Raw genomic sequence first — 20,346 nt, 5'->3', positions numbered from 1 at the left:
TAAGTTTCTCCTGATTTCAAGTCAACCATTGATTTCTCTGAACATTTTGAAAGAAGGGTTGAGGAAGCATTATTAGATAGTTGCAAGTTACAGCTGCTAAATGCCACTATATCCTTGATACAGCTCATTTGAAGCTACATGAGGGACTTTCATTCCCCTATGGACAAAGCAATATGTCCTGTGTCATTACTGATCCCATCCTGTGCATTTCATTGTATTTTTCCTCTAATGAAAAATCTCATCATACCTCCTTTTAACAGTCTAAAATACCCCTCACTGTTACACTTTACAGTACAGAATTTTTCAAAGGCCATCCCAGCATCATGCTGTAAAAGGCTTGGTGAGACACCAACCCATTGGCAGTGTTATTACCAGTGATGGACAAAGTACACAGCTTCATTACTTAAGTCAAAATATAGATACTCCAGATCAAATATTACTCCAATACAAGTGAAAGTTGCTCTGTCAGATTATTACTTGAGTTAAAGCACTGAAGTAATTCCTTTTAAAAATACAAAAGTACTCAAAGTACTTCTTGAAAAATCTCAAACATTGTATTTTCACAAAGCATAAATGCAGTAAAGAAAACATAGGAGTACATTCAGTTACATCATGTTTATCTAGAAAACATGACTTGAAATCTCTAAAAACTATACCATGGAATAAAAACAGAAACTAAGTAAGGCACAATTCACTTCTGCCTGTTGACACTGTGGCAAAAAACATTAGCTTCTTTCTCAGCTTGCCTTGAGAGTGAGGAAATAATGGCAGTTACATGTGAAAGCAGCCTGAAGAGCTTCTCGGCCCAAACCACCTCAGATAAGGAAGTGGGGTAAGATCCTGACCTGTAATCAGGGTCTTGCTCACCCTATTGGGAGTCTAACCTGCAAAACTGCCCACTCACTTTACTTTAACAGTGCATTATGGGAAAAATAACTGTAGAGATATGCTCAATATTTTCCTTGCCAGTATTGCCAAGCGCTTGCTCATGATGTATTAATGTTAGGTGTCTTTATATAATATAGAGAGTCTGCTGAAATGTACTGGAATAACTTTTGTGATGATTTGGGGCCATACAAACAAAAATAGATCGACTGATTGGTTGATCTGATATTCTTTGTGATGATATCCAACTTTTATAGGTCCTGAGATGACATCAGCATTAATTTCAGTCTGTACCTTCAAACTCAATTTTAGTTTGAAGGTATAGAGATGTAGCACATAACTCTTAAGAATAGACCAAACTGACCTAAATTCAATAACTCAGGAAAGTCCCCAACTTGTCGAAACTAAAGAAATGTTTGTACAGTTAACACAATTAGAATGTTTCACTTTGCTGCAGAGAATATCTGTGGCAAACATAATTAGACGGTGGCTGAATGAAGTGCAGGCAGAAAACACCAGCTCCTCCGCAGACTGTGGAGAGAATGAAAGCAGCGTGGATCTGAGACAGAGAGCTCATGCTGAGTGAGCATGATCTGCCAGTGGGTCTCCAGGGCCATCTGTTGGCTGAGTCGGACTGCGGGAGATTACAATTATCCAGAAGCTGAGGAGGGAAAAGAGGGAGAGAGGGGTGGAGGCATGTAGTGTGAATAGACTCTCTTTACTCTCCAGCCTGGACGTGGCCCACAGCCAGGCGTCGCACAGCTGCACTTCAACAACTTTATACTGAATGTGGCTTTTAAATTTGTTCACACTCTGAGTGTTCTCCCTCTGTAATCAATACAGTCTGCTGCTGCTGCTGCTGCAGCAGCGCACTGCTGGGACCGCCAGCGACCAACTTACAGGACTAATAAAGAGTATCTAAACTGTCAAATAACACTGAAACTACTGAAACAACTATCATTACTGTCTCACTGCTTCTGCTTTCAAGACAGGGATCTTCCAAGGTCTTCATCAGCTCAGAGCCTGTCTTCACTCTCCTCTGTAAGGTTACAACTCACTGTGCTGAATGTCACAATACTACAGAGCTGCTGTACTTCATGTTTTAACATGATTCATTCTGCTCTCCTCTTCATCAGGGGAACTCTAATACCCTCCCCAGAGAAATCCCATACAATCCCACTTCAGGTAAGTGACAAAACTTACTAAAATTGGATTTGGAGTATCATAGAAGACATATTCTCTGGAAGTAGTTGTGGCATAAAATTAAATCAAGCTCAGTAATGGGACTTTTAGAAAGAAAACAAACTATTTTATAGTTAAAGATGTACACTGGAAAAAATGCATCTCGCAAAACAAGAAACAAAAACTTATTTCAAGGTACTTTTACCTTGAAATAAGCAAAAAAAATCTGCCAATAGAACAAGTGAAAATTTGCTTTGTAAGATTTCTTAAAATAAGACGTAATATTTAGAAAACTGTGATCTTAAAATTAGCAGGGAAAACTTATTTTAAGCAATATTTAAGTATTTTAAAGCTTAGTGTCTCAGAATAAGCCAGGAATGCTAACAATTAGTATTTATTGACTCCAAAACGATTTTTGCACTAATACATTTAATGTAAACTTCCTCATTTGAGATATATTCAGCTTAATTTGAGTTGTATTATAGTGGCACTTATCTAGGTTTAAGACCATCTTGTACTAATAAGATTACAAAGTTTAATTTGATCATTTTGAGATGTAATGTCTTCTCATAGTGAGCTGGATATACTAATATTCAGTCATGTTCTTTTTTAGGGTAAGCCAGCTATGCTCAAAAGTAGGTGTTTCATTGTGTGTAGTTTGAGGATGTATATTTTTATCTGATTTAGAAGAAACAGTGACTGAAAACTGTAACCCACCCTTAAAAAAAAAAATAGATAGATTCTTCAATAAAATGCATGTACTTAAATCAAGTAAAGTGTTTGTCTTAAATCAAGATTATCCATCTTCAACAAATAAGATCTCAGCTTGAAAAATGTATGAAATGTAAAATAAACCTTGTTTCTTCTACATTACAACTCAAAAAAGATAATTTCAAGATTGTTTGACTTAACAAATATTAAAATATTTAAGATGCATTGTCTTAAAACAAGTCCCTCTATCTTGCTAAAATTTTACTTGTTAAGTACATTTATCTTAAATTAAGTGGGATAAGACATTTTGACTAAAAATGAGACAATTTCATTTGGTAAGATTTTGAGTTTTTGCATTGTAAAAAGCCAACACATGCTTCCTGGTCTCATAAGAGTAACTTAAGGTGTCATACATTAGCTAACGTTAGCAAAATGTTGATGGACATTTCTGTGTAAAACACATTACAGTCTCACTTCACTGACTTTATGGCTTTTCTGTACTTGGTCCCAAACTGCTGCTCAGCAGAAGTTACACAGGGTCACTCAAGCTGCATTATTCAAGATCTGACTCAAAGTAAGAGGCTCTGAAAAATAGGAAAGTGTTGCTCAAAATACTGATTACACGGCGAAAAAGGAAGGACGCTCAGGGAGCACAGACCTCTCGAAAATGCACAGTCCAATCTTCCATGATACACAAATGTCTGAATGAAATATCGAGATTTATTTCCTGAGCTGTCTTGTCATCGTTAATGATAGTTCATGACCTGGATCTTCTTCTGCTCTGATATTTAATGAGTTTTTTAAACTCATGCTACGAATTTTCTACAAGTTTAATAAGAGTCAGGGGTGAATTTTCCTCCAGCAAACAGGCCCACAGCAACAAAAACACAAACCGCCCTGGAGGAAGTAATCATCACGGCCTTATACAAAGCTTTAAGGTTACAATTCTCCCTTAGATAGTTAAAAACGGCACACATAAACGAACAATTCATATCTGTGAAAGATATGAGAATAATGAATTGCCCCTCTCTTCCTACTCCTCATATGTCTGTCTCTAGTATTGTCCAAACTGGGTTGCTTATACCCCTTGAAAAAAAGAGTGAAAAAGTCATATCATTAACCCAACACCCTGAGAGTGACATCATTGGAAAGTGGTCGCTATGTGAAGATGGTCTACAACTGAAGGGGTTTTTACACTCTGTTCTTTCACACAGGGCCGGCCATAAATAGAGACCTGAAACCTGGCAGGAAAAAAACAACCAAATTAGGTGAGACAACTTTGAAGAGAAATTGAATTCACCACCTCAACCTCAGAGAAGCACTTACTTAACAAATGTTCACATGTGGCTTTTGCAGCTAAAAGGCTCCAACCTCCCGCAGGAGAGCAGGTAAAAAAAAAAGGTCTTAACTGAACTGACCACAACACAATTTGAACAGTTTGCACTGCTCATTATTTATAGTTAATTATCTATGTATCTATTTATTGCTGCTGGTATTCCTTAGACTAAGGAATACCGGTTTAACTAAGTTAGTTAAACTTGTATATTGCTGCTACAGTGAACTGTACTGTGTGTATATAACCTGTGATTTTTTAAATTTTGTGTATCTGCATGCTGTTTTTCTGTCCTTTGGTGTTACCTGCTGCTGGAATCTATCTATCTATCTATCTATCTATCTATCTATCTATCTATCTATCTATCTATCTATCTATCTATCTATCTATCTATCTATCTATCTATCTATGTTCTCTTGTTAAGCACTTTGGGCTGCATGCTTGTATGTATGAAAGGTGCTATGTCAATAAAGTTGAATTTATAAATATCATGAAATTTTTTTTTAACTCATATTAATTCATCCTTTCTCTCTCCTAATATCGCAGCACTCATTGAGGTAATTTGTTCAACTACTCTTACAGTTATTCTATTAACATCTACATATATGAATGTGTTTAATGAGTTTTGAATGGATTTAAAGCAGACATCTTTGTGTTTCCAGGAGCTCTTCAACCCCTCCACCGTTTGCCTCAGAGTTAGCAAGCCGCTTGTCTGGTCTAACCCTCCATGAGCCCTGCAGGAGAGAGTGAGTACTCCTTCACTCTCCCACTTGGGTTCATTTGTAGCACGACGTGAAACAGGTAGACACATCAACACTTGAATCAGTGAGCCTCTGTCCTGTTGTGGATTTATTCTGCTGTGGTTTAACTCGGCCTGGTGTGACCCTTTTTTTTCTCTCTTTGTGAATGGTGGAAGGTAAGAGCAGTTCCTTGTTGTTCAGTTTGTTCAGTGTAGCAGTGGCGCCCTCTGCTGGTTAGAAGAATAAATACAGGAATGTATCAGCCAATTTTTTAGAGTTTTGACTTTACAGGATATACAGTATAAACAGTTCTCGTAAAACTTCACTTATTAAGCTTATCAATCAATGAAGTGTTTAATCATTAACAGCAATGTTTCGGTACTAGACCATCATCAGACAAACATTTTGCAGAAACAGACAGAACAACTTAAAAAGGGTGTAACTACTATCTTCAAATTCCAAAGATCTTTTTTTTTTCCTCACCAGGTTTGGTGATAAGTTACAAAGTTCCTATTTATACTTCTGATTTATTGATAAACTTCTGCTTTTTGTTTTATTAAAATGGTTTTATTTAAAATGTATTGCTTGATTGCTTGTTTCTGTTGTAGCTGTTGTTCTTGCAAATAGTAAAAGGGTTGTCTATTTTCCATTTGGTTGTTTTGCCACACCTGATGCCATGATACTGATTAGGTGCAGACAGGTATAGCCTCACCCTTTTTAAGTTGTTCTGCCAGTTTCTCCCAATCGTTTGCCTGACGTAGGTCTTGTTCCGAAACGCTGCCATTCAAAATTTGTGTATTGCAAGTTGGACAGTGTGCAGGATTCTTGTAATTCTAGTTTTGTGAGCGTCTCACTCCTCTCCTACGCACCTGTCCCATGAATTAGATGTGCAAAGCCTTTTCTTCACAAATCATTTACAGCAAAATCTCAAGTATATTAGTATTGGAATTTATTTTGGTACCAAAGCTTTATACGAATATAAGAAATTGCACTAACCAAGACGAGTTGATAAAACAAATACATAGATGTTGAGGTCACATTTCACATGAAAAGCAGTTAATGTCATCGCTCTGTGTTTAGTCTCATTAGTCACTCCTAATCTAAGACCAAGCCGAGTGCTCTGAATGGAGGACTGCTTCAATACTTCTGTACTACAAGAGACTCCCTCTTGCAACACAAAGTCCTTGTGTTGCCTCTCAGTGCTCAGGCTCAAACTGCCTGAAGAAAGGATGACAGCCATCTTTCAGCATACTCACCTTCTTCTTCCTCTTTGCAGTCAAAGTTAATTTCATAAGCTTTTGGGGTCTTCACTGTCAAAATTCAAAATGTTTCTTAGTTTGACTCAGAGTTAAGGGGTGACTATTCCAGGAAGGTGGAGGAAAGGTATCCCAGCAGTGCCTCTGTACAAAACATCCCAAATTACTATCATATTTTCATTTTTAAATCATCACATCTTCTAAGTTTATGTCATCTTAATGTGTTGAACAACTACAGGAATTTTGTGGACTATAAACAATCCTATTTCCCTTCAAAATGTATTTAAGTGGGGCGCAGATTTAGCCCAGTGGTTAAGTTGCACGCCAATGTAACGGGTTGGATTCCAGCCTGTGGAACCCTTTCCCACATGTCATTCCCCCACTTATTCTCCCAGTGTCCTGCTCTGTCCACTGTCCTATCCTCTCTAAATCAAGATGTAAAAGCCCCAAAAAATACAAAAAAATTGATAAAAATTCCATGAACTTGGAAACCCTCCATACGTGTGTACAAAGAACTCTCTTTTTTTCATTTCAGTGGTCAGAGAGCAGCAAAAAAAGTAAGTAGGAAAGTGTCCAGTAACTTATCTGATATAATTTGCTAATTAAAATGTCCTTTTATATAATATATCTGTTAAAATCACTCAATAATCCACCACCACTTATGATCTTCAAATTGTTTTTGTTTGTTGTCTTTTTAAAACATTTAACAGGCAGAATGCAGTCCAAAGTCTCGAGGTAAGAACTTAAAATAACTCTGAAATAATGTTTTAGGTTTAAGTATAATAATGTTTTACATGTTTTCTAGGTATAGAGAGAGCTGACAGATCTTCTATCCAACATGCCAATCAAAGACACTCTTTGGATTTGGAGACTCATGATGAAGAAAAAAGGTACACTTTGTGTTAACACTTTTTTTATTAAGTTGAGATATGCAAATTTGATTGGAATGTGCTTTTTCTTCTTCAAGGTCACAACAAAATCTGGGTGAGTAATGTTTTAACATTTAAGCATCATTTTCACAATCATTGATTCTTAAAGTCACTGTAAGATTCTTTTTAAAGAAAGGGTGGCATCAAAACGTCATCACCATGAGTGGCCTCAAACCAAAGAGGACTTTGACCAACATGACTTTGTTCCAAAGGGAAAACCTCAGCAGGTAAATCTGCGACTCTTAATGAAGCAGAAAATACTCCAACGTTTTGAGCTCATTGAACTCTGTCTTATTCTGCAGACTTATTGTGAAGAAGACTGGTACATTGGGCCTTGTAATCGGACAGATGCTGAACACGCCTTACACCTGGTGAACAGAGTGAGTAACTTTTCTTGTGAGAAAACATGAATTAAATAAAAATCTAAATCTCTCTGAAGCTAAACTTGTCTCCTTCTTTTGTTATAGGATGGTGCTTTTTTGGTACGAGACTGCTCCATCAACACCAACAGTGAACCTTTGGTTTTGGCTGTGTATCACGACAAAAAGGTCTATAACGTGAAAATTCGATTCATTGAGAGCAGTTGCAAGTATGCCCTGGGGACAGCACAAAGATCGAATGATGTAAGTGTACTCATTTAAGAAGAGAATATTTCAGCAACAAAAACAATCTCATCCTGTTAAGTTAATTAATAATATGTATGAATATCTATTGTTACCATGGATTATTGATTGCTAGCAAGTAAGGGTCACCTTATAGTGTAGTATATAAGTGTTAAATAAAGCAGTTAGTTATAATGTTTACACCTGGCAAACATTTTCACGCTAGCCTGTGTTAAAATGTGAAACAGTCGCAGTATGGTAACATTTTGAAACTAAAACTGTTAGGTTAGCTTCTGGAGTAAAGGTTGTGGTTTTTAGTAACAACCATTGACTCTATATGAAGATGGATGATGAATCTCTACTGGCTCCGATTGAAGATTACTGACACCAAAATACCCCTACAATAGTGGCTGAAACATGGCCCATTGAAAGCCAGATATTCTATCCCTGGCTGCTCCCCCTCTGGTAATCCAGTGCACACATGCCGCTTTTCGACTAAGGCAGTTTCAGGGCCGGTTCGGAGCCGGCGCTCAATTGAGAACCGTTTTTTTCGTGTTTCGACTGCAAGTGAACCGGCTCCCGGCCGGGAAAACTGGTTCCGGGGTGGCTCCAACTCTTTGCTGGTCGAGAACCGCGAACCGCTTACGTCAGGGGCAAGGGGTGGGGGGGGGGCGGGGTTGCCGTGATCAAAAACACAAACCAAACATGTTTCAGCCATTGTCCTGCAGTGAAAAAATGAAAAAGACTTATGGATCCTAAGGCAAAGCAGTGGTCGGTTGAGGAGAAAAGCAGCCGTTGTTGTTGTGAGGGAAAGTTCACACTAGCGCTGCTAGGAAAAGCGGTCACGTAAATCTGACGTCATGATGTGCCTCTCCCACGGGCTTGAGCTGGTGGTAAAACAAACGGGTGCCGTGTTGGTTCGCGAGTTCAACCATCTCCAAACCAGTGCGAGCACCAGTCCCGAAATACAACCCGGTTCGCGTTGGTCGAAAAGAGGTAACAGTCCTACAGAATCTGCCACTGAAGCTAACCATCATGACAGAAACCATGTTTGAGAAAAATGTATTTGACTTGTATTTTGATTTTAACGTTTTAAACATGTCCCATCTGTTAACATGGAAGAGGATGACTTTCTGAGCTGTAATGCATCTAGTCAGTTGGTGGAGATGTACATATTTTGGCTTCACTTTGGGGGAGTTTTCATGCAGTCCATCTTTTTACACAGTCAATGGTTTAAATAAGCTTTAATAAACATTTACTTACATTACACAAAGTAAACCTTTGGTTTCACAGAGGTTTCAAAGCTCAGTCTCCTGGGTTAGAGTCCTGCGTTTGTTGGACCAGTATAATCACACCCACCTTGTTAGGGACTTAGATGCTCTCTATACTTAGTTACCTACCTTGCTGTAGACTCTTTAGGTTCAGGTGCATTTTCACCTACATGTCTATGAATAATTTATGCACTTTATATATTCGTAACAAGTACTGCCGTCAACATTAGAATAACTGCAGTGTATCTTTTCACCTCTGCAGATGTTCGACTCGGTGGCAGACATCATAAAGTTCCACTCCATTTTCCCCATAACCCTGATCAGTGGGAGGAATATGCCTGGGAGCAGATACCCAGAAAACTGTGTGCTGACATGTCCAGTTACAAAATGGGATGTTGAGCAGCTGTTGCTGCATTAACACATGGACCATGTCAACGACACCCTGCTGAAAACAATCTGTCTGGTCACAGCATTATACGTAACTTAGTCTCCCAAATCTATCACTCTGCTCATTATGAGTGTCTGTTGATTCAAATTGATCATACTTTCATTACCTAGTTGTGTGTATCTTTGATAAAGTGACAATATTTGATTATTCTACTTGCATTCATTTCAATCAAGACAAGATCTGAGAGTGATTAAAAAGCAACACCTCAACATGGCAAATTTAAATATCACAGCAGAGAAGCAGAGAATTTTTTTTTTAAACGTCTCTGTAAGAATCTGGGAATTTTCTAAACCAAGGTTTCCACCAAGCATCACTGGGGTGTTATGGTGTACTGCCAACAAAGACCAAGAGGGACTCCTGTCTGATGATGTAGAAGCAGCCTCTGAGTTAATAGCCAAGGTTTGTGATGACTGAAGGCTGCAGACGATGAGCACCTTTCAAATCAGCAGCACCTGGAAAAGGTTTGATGTCAGAGAACAATGAGCCACTAAGACAGCCAGGCCAAATCCTGAAATGTTTACAGGCTAGGGTGATCTATCTCAGTCATTTGCAGAGGACTTTAACAAGCCTTAAATGAAACTGAGAAGGAGAATACAGCATTGATGAGATTTCAAGGAGTGGTAAGGGAAAGGCTTATCATCGTATCTAGTGCTGAGTGGTAAAGGACAAAAGGCATGTCCTGCAAGCGCAGTGCCTTCATGCAAATCCATTTTGAGTAAGTCCTTTGTTCGCTGTACGTGTGTCAGAGAAGCCAGAGGCCCTGAGAGATTGGTATCTTTACAGGTTGGTGTTAGTCAGGTCATAAAATGCAGGTTGTGGAGCCCATCAGTGTCATCTTCTGATCTTTTGCAGAGCTTGCTTTTTATGGCCTGGAGGTGCCATAAATCTGAGTCAGAAGAAACTTCATATGGTCTCTTTATAAGAAAAGTATGTTGAGTCAGTCCAGCTGTTTTGCTAGTTGTTTCAGATCTAGTTTTTATTCACTGAGGCTTTCATATTAAGAAATTGTGAGATTTATGCTAACTTGGAAAAACAAACTATGCAGGATATGTAAATGAACAACCCTAATCCTTGAGTTTTTTTCTGATAAAGTTGTACGACGATCAGCCTATAGCAGACTCATCAAAATGTAATGTTGTTTGAGGCTTTTTGCTATGTCAAAAATTGTGGGCGTGGCAGACATTCAAAGTTGGAGTTTTTTCTGCAATTCAGCAAATCCATTAAACTTTAATAACACCTTAATAACACTCATATATGATGTTGGATCAGGACCAAAACACTCATGCATGATAAATGCCCCGGGGTGAACACATCTGAATGCAAATATTCACCTAAATCTATAGCGCCCCATGCTGGCAACAGGAAGTCACATGGTTTACTTTGTGACGTATAGCTCCTCCTCTTTTTCATATATTTTTTTCTATACCACTCAGAAAGGGCCTTTAAACATTGATGAAGCCTTATTGTTCACACTGTGTCCTGTCATTGAGGGCCGTGTCCCAGCCGTGCGTCTAAGGTACATTTCTCGCCACGAAGCAGGAAGTAGTTTTGGGGGGCTTTAAGATGCATGAAATGTCACCAAAGTCTTCACACACATTGGCCTTGCATCAGATTTTGATATGTAGGGGCTTTCTTGAAACAACTTGAAAGTGTGCGCCATAGTGCCCCCTAAAGTTTTCAAATAACCCTCCCCATAGTTCTTTTTCATCTACATGAACGAAAAATCTTGTGCTTATTTATAACATCAAGACCTACCAAAAATCCTCTAGCACTCCCATATCCTTAACCCAAGAGGAAGGGTGCCACCTAATTTAATTATCAAAAATTGACCCTGCAGCCACAAACTTGACCTCTGCATGTAAGATTTGAATCTCTGAAAATGTATCTTCATACCATTGCTGCATTTTTGTCAAAGTACCACCAGTGTTTCATAGGATCCAAGCTTTGTTTGACATGATTCAGGATAATGAAAAGAATTTAAACTAGGTGCATCCCATATTTTTATTAAAATTGATCAAAGCAGCCCCCACTCATGTCTTTCACCTCCGTATAAGTCCTTGCCAGATTTTTTCAGATTTTCATTTGCTTCATTTTCACAAACAGGCTCAAGGTACAAGGTTCAATTTAGTGTCATTCAAACAGGTTAAAGACATGACGCAGATAGGCTTGATACGTAGGCATAATACATGATGGCATTCAGCTCTGCTGTTATTCTGCTGCGACAGGGTGTGGAGCATCACACCCCGATGTACATGAATGACAGTCAAGGCAGATCCTGCTGCTCATCAGGCAGCTGGAACAGTTCGAATGTGTGCAAGGGTCCGAGGGCCTGTTCATCGCCGTTTGTGGCTTTAATTACTACTATGATATTTTATCTGTATCATAATATTGACTTTAGTTTACATTGTTTCCAGCTGTCAGTATTGTATGTTTTTTGGGCTGTTTGACAACAAGAAACCAGACCTAGCTAATAAATCACAGTAGTTGGCAAAAAGCTGGATACCATTATATGCTGTTTTATTCCTGACTTAGAGAGGCAGTCACAATCTGAATCATCAAGATGTATTCATATCCTTAACACAAGTTTAACAAGTATCCATTTCACTGGATCTACTACAGTATCAACAATAAGACTTCTCATTGTGCAGAAACAAACAGTTCTTTAGCTGCTAGAGACATGTTCTGTTTGGGCCACTGCCATGCCCCCTCTCCTGTGTGGTTCATTAATCCTGCTGTGTGAGAGTTCATCAATGTGCTTCCCCCTGCGCCACTGGCTGGAGGAGCCCTGATTGGGGTCCTGCTGGAGGAGGAAGCCAATCCAAAGAGAGCACCTGCCAGCTTTGCCTTTAAGACCCTGAGTAGCTCAGCACTCTGTGCACAGCCTTGATAGAAACATGCTTACTACTGTGCCTCTTGATTGCTTGTTTTTAAAGCTTCGGCACATTCACTTACCTTAGCATTGGTCTTTTAGACACACTAGGTTTCAGGAAGCTGTTTTTTTTTATTATTATTGGCTAGAATAGATAGTCATGTTTTACTTTTGTTTCTTTCTCACTTCTTAAAAAGTTAGATTCCTAACCTAAGTTAGTCCTCCTTTTGGTTTTTATCACTTCATCCACAGGTCCTTTCTGTGGCATTTGCTCCACTTTTGTTATCAAGTATCACAGTCAACTTTACTATTTTGTAGTGAATTACTTCTACATCTAGTTTTATGTTGCTTCCCTTTCCCTAGTGAGCTGGGTCGTAACACTCTTCATATCTGTTGGACCAATGAATAAGAATAATAAACAAGCACAATAAGAAAGACAGATAGTGTCAGATATATGCGATTAGGTAAAAAAAGAGCCCTGACATTTGTCTGTGTATCCTTTACAGTCATTGGAATTAATCATGTGGCTGAAGCTATAACTTTTTAATATTTAATGTTCATCAATCAGTCATTAGCTATATTTGTTTAATCTAAACAGATTGGCAAGTTTTCAAGAGCACGTTTGATCTCTTCATTTACAACCTCTAATCAAAGTGATCAATGATTTGTGAAACCCATGTAGGGTTTACTTTTACTTGGGTAAAAATCAATTCTATCAGAAAACACTGAAACATTTTAATTTTCGCACATATACATTTAAATGTTTCACTGCTTGCTAATGAACTTGATTATCATTTATTTTTTTTGTTATTTCTTCTTTTTTCTATATATGTTTTTTACATATTCAAAATAAAGACATCTAATTAAATAAAAAATTGGTGAAATCCCTTTTTAGGTTCAGGGTCCAAGTATTGTGCATGTTAGCTCACTTTGATTACTGCTTTTTCTATTATTTTCAACCTAAAATTCAAAACAATGTCCAAAAACATTTTTTTTTTTTTTTAATCTTAAACCAAGGTACAGTTGATGAGCATGTCATTAACCTGTAGTGTTTGTGAGTCCCTTTGTATTTTGAGACCTGATGACCTTTCATAATGACCACTTTGTGAATCACAGTTATGTCAGTCAAAAAGAAGTAGGCTCCATAAATCAGACTCATTTCACTTTTCTTTAATTAAAAAAGTGGAGTTACATCATTCTTTTATAAAAGCATGGAGCACAATGACTACAACAGAGACGATAAAAAAAACAAGAGAAGTTTAAACTGGAACATAAATATTTCTCAAACAAGAGTGACCGAAAGGCAAAGCAAGACATTAAGAGGGAACGCTCACACCTTATTATTATATACAGCAAAGACAGCACAGAACAGCAGCCTACAGTGTGAGGACAGTAAACACAACATAACTGCTGTTAGTATGAACACTCGTCCTCAGGTTCTTTATTTACAGGTACATACACAATAAAATCTGTCAGTGACCAAAAATGTATTTACACAATAAAAACTCTGGGCAACCAAGACCTACAAATATAACCACAGGTCTAGCACCTTATACGTGAAGATTACATTATAAACAAGAATGCACAGGTGTTGCAATGTTTCCTTAAGAAGAGATACGGATCTGAAAAGTGTCTGTATAGAAGATTGCTTATGTCCATTTAGAGGATGGAGGAATATACAGGTGACCAAGGGCCCCGATGACCACAGTCTCTGAGTGTATGTACATTGCCTCAAGATAGAATGAATAAAAAAAAATACATGGCTTGTAGTTACAGGAATAATCCAGCTGCTGCGTTACACTCTAGGAGCTCCATCTTTCATTTCAAAGAGAATACACACCAGTGTTGATGACACTGAGGGAAGCACACTGTATGTTTGGCACAAGGAGTAATAATGATCCAAGAGGACATTTTCAGCTTTAACACTTGTTCTCAGGAAAGTGGACTCAAATAAATTCATCCCCAAAATATCTGTGCTTATTAGGACATTAAGAGTTAACATAAAAAACACGAATGTAGTCAAAATAAATAAAATAAACATATGAATCCTCAAAGTCGGGTTTAACATGGACTTAACAATCTAGTACAAATGCATTCAACTTGACTCTGTCGCTTCGTGCCTGTTGTTACTTCTGGTTGAGATTTAAACACTCATGAAAAAGTTGTTCTTTCTTTTCATTGGAGGATTAAAGCTCCTGTGTGCAACTTTCTGTATGTGTTGTTTTTTGCTGCACTCCCTGTGGACAAAGGAATACCTCCCACCTCTTTGCTCATCTTGTCCTGTACATGCATGAGTCATGTTTACAACAGACAGATCTTATCCTGCTTTCTTTTTTACAATCAAATGTATCGCTCACTGTGCTTTTTTAAGGGGTTTTCTTCAACCTGCAGTAAACCTCTAACGCCTACCCCCACACAATGTTTTCAGGCATTAAAAACAACAGCGTAGAAATGTCTTGTAATGGTCGGGCTCTCAAACATAATACAGATACTGATAACTTGTCATTTCAGTCAGTTTCATAAACAGTTCAAAACTCCACACAGGAGCTTTCAGAAATATTAGAAGGAGTCACAATTTCAAGAGCTTCAGATCCTCAAAAGCAAAACTAATGATGCATTCAGGGACTTTGTCAACTGGGTGATTTAAAGTCTTAAAGCATTTATTTTATGAATGGCCAGCTAGTTGATAAATACTGATTGAAGGCCGAGGCACATTCCTAAAACACCAAAGTGAAAAAAATGTTTTACTCCCACTCAATCCTCCATTGAAGGACAACCTCCATTACTCTTACACACCCAGTGATACACAACAGATCCACACTGATGACAAACAATATGCCTAGCTTACACCACTTATTAACACCTTGGTTGATTTTGACGATCCTGTTTGTACATATCCCACATTTCAGAGTTTGAATGCACCACCACATTGCTGATGATAGAATCATGAAAAACAAGGAGTGCTGTAAATATGACACGGACTGTGATCTTAGAGAAAGTTTCATCTTCTGAGCCAAATGTGAAAGTGCTATTAGAATAAGAATGGCCTGTTGGGTGGCTGTAAAATCATCAGGGCTGATTATTAGTGTTTGTTTTTGGGATACGGCTTCTGAATCAGCAGTCATCGTACGTAACATTAAATACAGAAATGTGTGTAAGGGGGCAAACTTTATAGACCAGCAAGTACTCTGTGTGTACATATGGTGACTGGAAATCGACAAATTTGGGGCAAAAAATCCCATGACTTGAAAAGTTTTATTAATGTGAGAATCAACAACAAAAAAATAGGGATTAAACCATTAATGAGACTTTTTATATAAATATGTCCTCTGCCTAACATTGCACAAGGGGCTCAAACTAGATCAATACCATCAGAGATTAAATACTTCATCTTCACTAACTTGGCAACCACCACTAATTCTGCACAAAATATTTGACATTCTCATCTATACTTTACTGATTCCTGTCTTATTTTGAAGAGAGGGGGGCTGAATTAACAGTAAAGAATCTCTGCTGCAAACAAAAAATAAATACTGTATTATTTCCTGTTGAAGTAAACAGCATGCATCGTGTACTCAACTCTGACAGGTCTACTTATTTGTCGAACTTCCGCAACACTGCTCCACATCTGTTCAGAACCGACTGCAATCTAACACAGCAGATGATCCGAGATCATTCAAGCAGTAGCACTGCATTACACCTGAATACGCCATGCCTATATAAATAACTGAATATGTACCACGTAATGCTCAGGGATGTTCAAATGTCCATCTCTTGATACTTTTACACTCCCATGAAGAAAATAACTGCCCTAATATTGTGTTTATTTAAAGTCAGCATGTCCCCATTTAATACCAGGTCATAATTTACACTTGTATTTATCGTACATCGTCTGCTAACCTTATGAAAAGACTCCAACAGTACAGCCCATCACCTCATACTTCTGCCCCATCACTTTGCTCAGCCTCATTTTTAAGATTTGGCACTTTGGGGGTCCTGTGTCTGATAAAGAGTCCACTCTTGCTGCCTGTACTGAGGCCCGAGGCCTTGGATGGTTGAGAACCACCACAGGCTGGTTCGGTCCTGGTCGTTTTACCAGCTGGTCCTCTTTTAGGGGCATCGGATATATAACCGCACAATCAGTTAGACCGCCCAAAGGTCCCTGAGTCTTACATTTGGATATTTTAAGCTTCAGCCCCTTCTTGCTTTTTTTCCACACACCTACTTGCACCCTTTTCAAAGAGACAGTCAGGAACTTTGAGGAGATGTGGTGCTCACTTTTCTCCGTTTGCTGTGCAGACTCTGCAGACGCGTTCACATGCACTGCAATTTTAGAAACAGGCTTCTCATCTTTTAAAGGTTTTAAATCAGGAATTTGAATTTGTTTTTCTTCTGACGGCTGTATGCTCTTTTTTTCCTCCTTGATATGAATATGGTTGAGTGCAGGAGGGGGCTGAATACCTTTATCAGGCTCCTCTATCTTTATAGGCTCACAGGTCTGGTGAGTCAATAAAGAGTTGCGGGTTAAGAATCCATTTTTTGTGGACACCTGAGCACAGTGCCCCAGCGTTGGCAGCTCCTTCACCAGGTCTGTGCTGTTCTTGATCTTACTGTGATCTTGAGTCGTGGTCGGAGAACTTATATTCATGGCTATCCCACGCAGGGCAGCCATTACCAGCGGCTGGATGGAGCCTTGAACGTCCTCTGGTTGCTGGCTTAATGAAAACACAGATGAGATGACAGGGAAAGACTCAGGTTCCGAGACTTCCCTTTCTCTGTCTTTTGTCTTTAGCCTGACATCCTGTGTCCAGGCTGAAATCTTTGAACTGGGGCCATTACAGAGCGCAGGTGTTTTCATCAACAAGGGCTCATTTTTGGCCCTGGATGAGGGAAGAGACAGACCTGAAACTTTCTCTTTACAGAGATTTATCATAGGTGTTAGTTGGACCACTGGGACTGAAGAAACACTCAAGGAAGGAGACGCTGATTTTGAATTCTGCTGGCTCATGCCCACTGCCTCTTTCTTCAAGTTTAAGGCAGTGTTGTGGTTGAGGCGGACCCTAGGTTCCAGCTTTGCAGCCATCATTGCATCCCGAGGCACACTTTTTAACTCCACTGTTCTCTGTGCGGGAAGATTCTTGGATTGCAGCGGCATTAAGTTGTTTCTCTGCTCTGCTGCTCTCTGAGAAACACAGGCTCCCATGTTTTCTGGGTGCAGGTTGACTGGCAGCCTGTTGGGGGCTCTGATGGAGGTGACAGTGGGCGCAGCTGCATTTTGTTTCACAGGTTCTCTCTGGATAAATTTGAGCCCATTACTTCCCTCTCTCACAGAATTAAAGATGCTGTGAGGAACTTTGTTTGGAATGATGGAGTTACCTTCCAAGTCAATTATTTCTCCGGATGGTCTTTTCAGTCCATTTTTTTCTTTGCTAACTTGACCCAGCAGGTTTTTGTTGATCTTGACTGGGACAACAGCAGGCAGCTCCGCATTCACGTTCTTCATTTCATAAGATTTCCTGTTTACAGTGCATGTCCCCAAACTCACAGACTTTGCTGTGATTGGATGGCTAAATGTGGAAGGCAATGGCCTCCCAAGTGGAGTGTTTTCAGAGACGGTGGTCCTTGTGTCTTTTATCACTGACTCACTTTCTTGTTGAGAGACCAGCCTCAGTTTAAGCTCCTTGGTCCCATTGACAGTCCTCACCTCCACAAATTCAACCAAACAGCCGGCAGGGATGTTTACTTCTTCTGGAAGGGAGAGCGTCAGAGCCCTGTTCTGCTGAATGAGTCCATTAAAAGGGGGCAAAAGTTCTGCTTTACCATTAGAGGCATGTGATGTGTTATTGTCCAGTGTTTTCCCTCTTTGCTCACCCCTGTTCAGTCTGACAGCAGGTGCACTCGGTCTGGGCACTGTCACCCGGACAGTAGGTCGGAGTGATGACGGATCAGCAGTGGGCACACTTGGTAAGGCACCGGAGACAGAAACATGTGGAATGTTTGTTGTGCCAGGCTTAGCAGCTCCTTGACTAATACTTTTACTATGTAGACGCTCTATGTGCTTCACAAGGCACAGCTTCCTCATGTAACCCTGTCCACAGTGAGGACATGAGAAGGGATGTGTTGCAGTGTGTTGCTTCAAGTGAATGTTTAATTCTGCTTTACTGAAGGAGACATTGTTGCAGTAGAAGCAGTAAAACCTCGTTTCCATGTGTTCCAGCCTGTGCTTCCTGAAAACAGCGAGGTCTGTCGTAGCAAATCCACATTTCTCACAACACATGACATTTGAAGTGTTCAGGACGCGATCTAAAGCCAAGCTTGGATGTCCACCGTTGACAGACGGCGACATGCTGTGATAGTTGACAGGCTTCATGTTGACAGATGAGATCTGATGCTCAGTCCCCAACATTTAAAAGTTGCAGTCACACAGTGGAGTGTACATCCATGACAAACTGGAGTCCGGGGCTTAGTCCTCCTCGAGGCATAAGAGGGCTTTTTTTGCAACCTGTGAAAAGCACATGAGAGAGAAAAAGGCCTTTAGCAGTAATGTCAGAGGATCAATCTTAGAAGGCATATTGCTGACGTTCAGCCAAGGCCCGTGAAGCCCCTCCCCCTCATGTAACACCCCATGCAGTATTGTTTGTACCTGTAAGGCGTTTGTTTAACGGTTTGCAAGCGTACCAGCAGGCATATCAAGGTTATTTAAATTTAATGAAGCCATAAAGTACAACATTATATATGCATTCCCTATCAACTGCCCCGGGTTGTCTCCTCCTGAGCAGAAGAGAAGGCCCTATGTGACCACTACAGAGGGATCGCACATACTGCGGCCCGTGTTATGTTTATCTTCACAGCAGAGTCAAATCCCACGCACGTACCTTGTAGAAGAGTTTTGTTGTTGCGTTAAAAGATGTTATTTGTGTCAAGACGAGAAATCCTTGATAAATAAACGACACTAAAGCTTGTTAGCACGGACAGCCGAGACGGTTAGCCCAAGTCGTTCTCAATCTGTAGCTAGCTAACATTTCACCGGAACCAGTTACGCGTGCCTTCAAAATAAAAGCACAAAATAAAAGTAATGACTCCTTTGCTGTTTTGTATCTATTTATCCATTGTGTCCTCCTCTTCTTACTACATGTAGCATTATGTGAGTGATTCTATAATTAGGGGTACATTTCAGACCAACCAAAAAGTGAAAAAATCAGTATGCTTTTTGGCTTAATATTCTATTTGTTTCCACAGTATATCCTTAGATTGTGCTAAATCCATTAATTGGCAAGCTTAAGCTCTAATGATTTCTTAAATATTCAAATCAAAATAAACACCAGGTTCATTATTTTGTCAACTGTGTTACAGACAAAAGTTGTGTTGTAGAAGACATGAATGAGACATGAATGAAGTACTATGCATTTGATAAAACAAATGTTATGTTGTTGTTTGTCTAACTGCTTTGAAAATAAGATTTTTGAGCTGACAATTGATATTCTGTGGGATATAACACAGTTGACAGGAGTAACACAGTTGACAGGACACATTCGGAAAAGAAGAGAGAAACCTTTCTTTGCAACAAAAAAAAAAGATTTTTATTTTCAATATATATATATATATATATATATATTTTTTTTTTTTTTTTTTTTTTTTTTTTTTTTTGATGGGTAACACAGTTGACATGTAACACAGTTGACATTTCCTCCATTTTTGGCCTTTGTGCTAGCTACAGACATTGAAGATGTCACCACATGACCATGATCAACTCATATTTCTGTGTGCTTTCTTTACATTTTTGTCATAAAAACACCTAAAGTAAGTACACAAGAAAGTGTTGATAACACAGTTGATGAACAATTAATCCACTCCATGTGTAGACAATCATTTTGATGAAATATTGACAAGGAGGAGTTGAAACTTACCGCACTGTCTTCAAGGTTCCCACCAAAAAGGATGTGCCCTCCAGCAATGTGAGTCATATTACTTTGGAGCAAACCATGGCTGATTTATAGGGCTTTTATCAGTGGGTAACAAACTTGACAATGATTTCTTGGACAGACATAAAGTGAATAATTTCATGTATATTAATGTTTTAAATAGATTTAAAAACAGCTGTATCATGTTTAAATTATTAT

General features: G+C 39.1%; 2 protein-coding genes across 3 annotated transcripts in view; one reads left to right on the top strand and one right to left on the bottom strand.

Moving 5' to 3' along the window:
* LOC117817335 (cytokine-dependent hematopoietic cell linker) overlaps positions 1-9,504 on the top strand; it is a 73,021-nt gene extending 63,517 nt beyond the window's left edge. For both annotated transcript variants that reach the window (XM_034689986.1, XM_034689987.1), the window contains exons 4-17: positions 1,874-1,926; positions 2,022-2,070; positions 3,993-4,046; positions 4,135-4,166; positions 4,658-4,668; positions 4,774-4,857; positions 6,643-6,664; positions 6,818-6,842; positions 6,913-6,997; positions 7,075-7,091; positions 7,169-7,263; positions 7,339-7,416; positions 7,504-7,659; positions 9,172-9,504. In XM_034689986.1, coding sequence (XP_034545877.1) covers positions 1,874-1,926; positions 2,022-2,070; positions 3,993-4,046; positions 4,135-4,166; positions 4,658-4,668; positions 4,774-4,857; positions 6,643-6,664; positions 6,818-6,842; positions 6,913-6,997; positions 7,075-7,091; positions 7,169-7,263; positions 7,339-7,416; positions 7,504-7,659; positions 9,172-9,327 — 917 coding nt within the window. In that variant the 3' untranslated portion in view covers positions 9,328-9,504. The remainder of the gene's footprint in view (positions 1-1,873; positions 1,927-2,021; positions 2,071-3,992; positions 4,047-4,134; positions 4,167-4,657; positions 4,669-4,773; positions 4,858-6,642; positions 6,665-6,817; positions 6,843-6,912; positions 6,998-7,074; positions 7,092-7,168; positions 7,264-7,338; positions 7,417-7,503; positions 7,660-9,171) is intronic.
* A 3,877-nt stretch (positions 9,505-13,381) lies between these two features.
* On the bottom strand, positions 13,382-19,267 carry LOC117817207 (zinc finger protein 518B). The gene is made up of 2 exons (XM_034689764.1): positions 19,102-19,267; positions 13,382-18,728 (listed from the first exon to the last, which is right to left on the bottom strand). The coding sequence occupies exon 2, from the start codon at positions 18,630-18,632 to the stop codon at positions 16,128-16,130; it is 2,505 nt and encodes an 834-aa protein (XP_034545655.1). The 5' UTR covers positions 18,633-18,728; positions 19,102-19,267; the 3' UTR covers positions 13,382-16,127.
* Positions 19,268-20,346: the final 1,079 nt, after the last annotated feature.

Source organism: Notolabrus celidotus, chromosome 8 (genome assembly GCF_009762535.1).
Source record: "Notolabrus celidotus isolate fNotCel1 chromosome 8, fNotCel1.pri, whole genome shotgun sequence".
Classification (NCBI taxonomy): Eukaryota; Metazoa; Chordata; class Actinopteri; order Labriformes; family Labridae; genus Notolabrus; species Notolabrus celidotus.
This window is presented reverse-complemented; position numbering and strand designations above follow the sequence as displayed.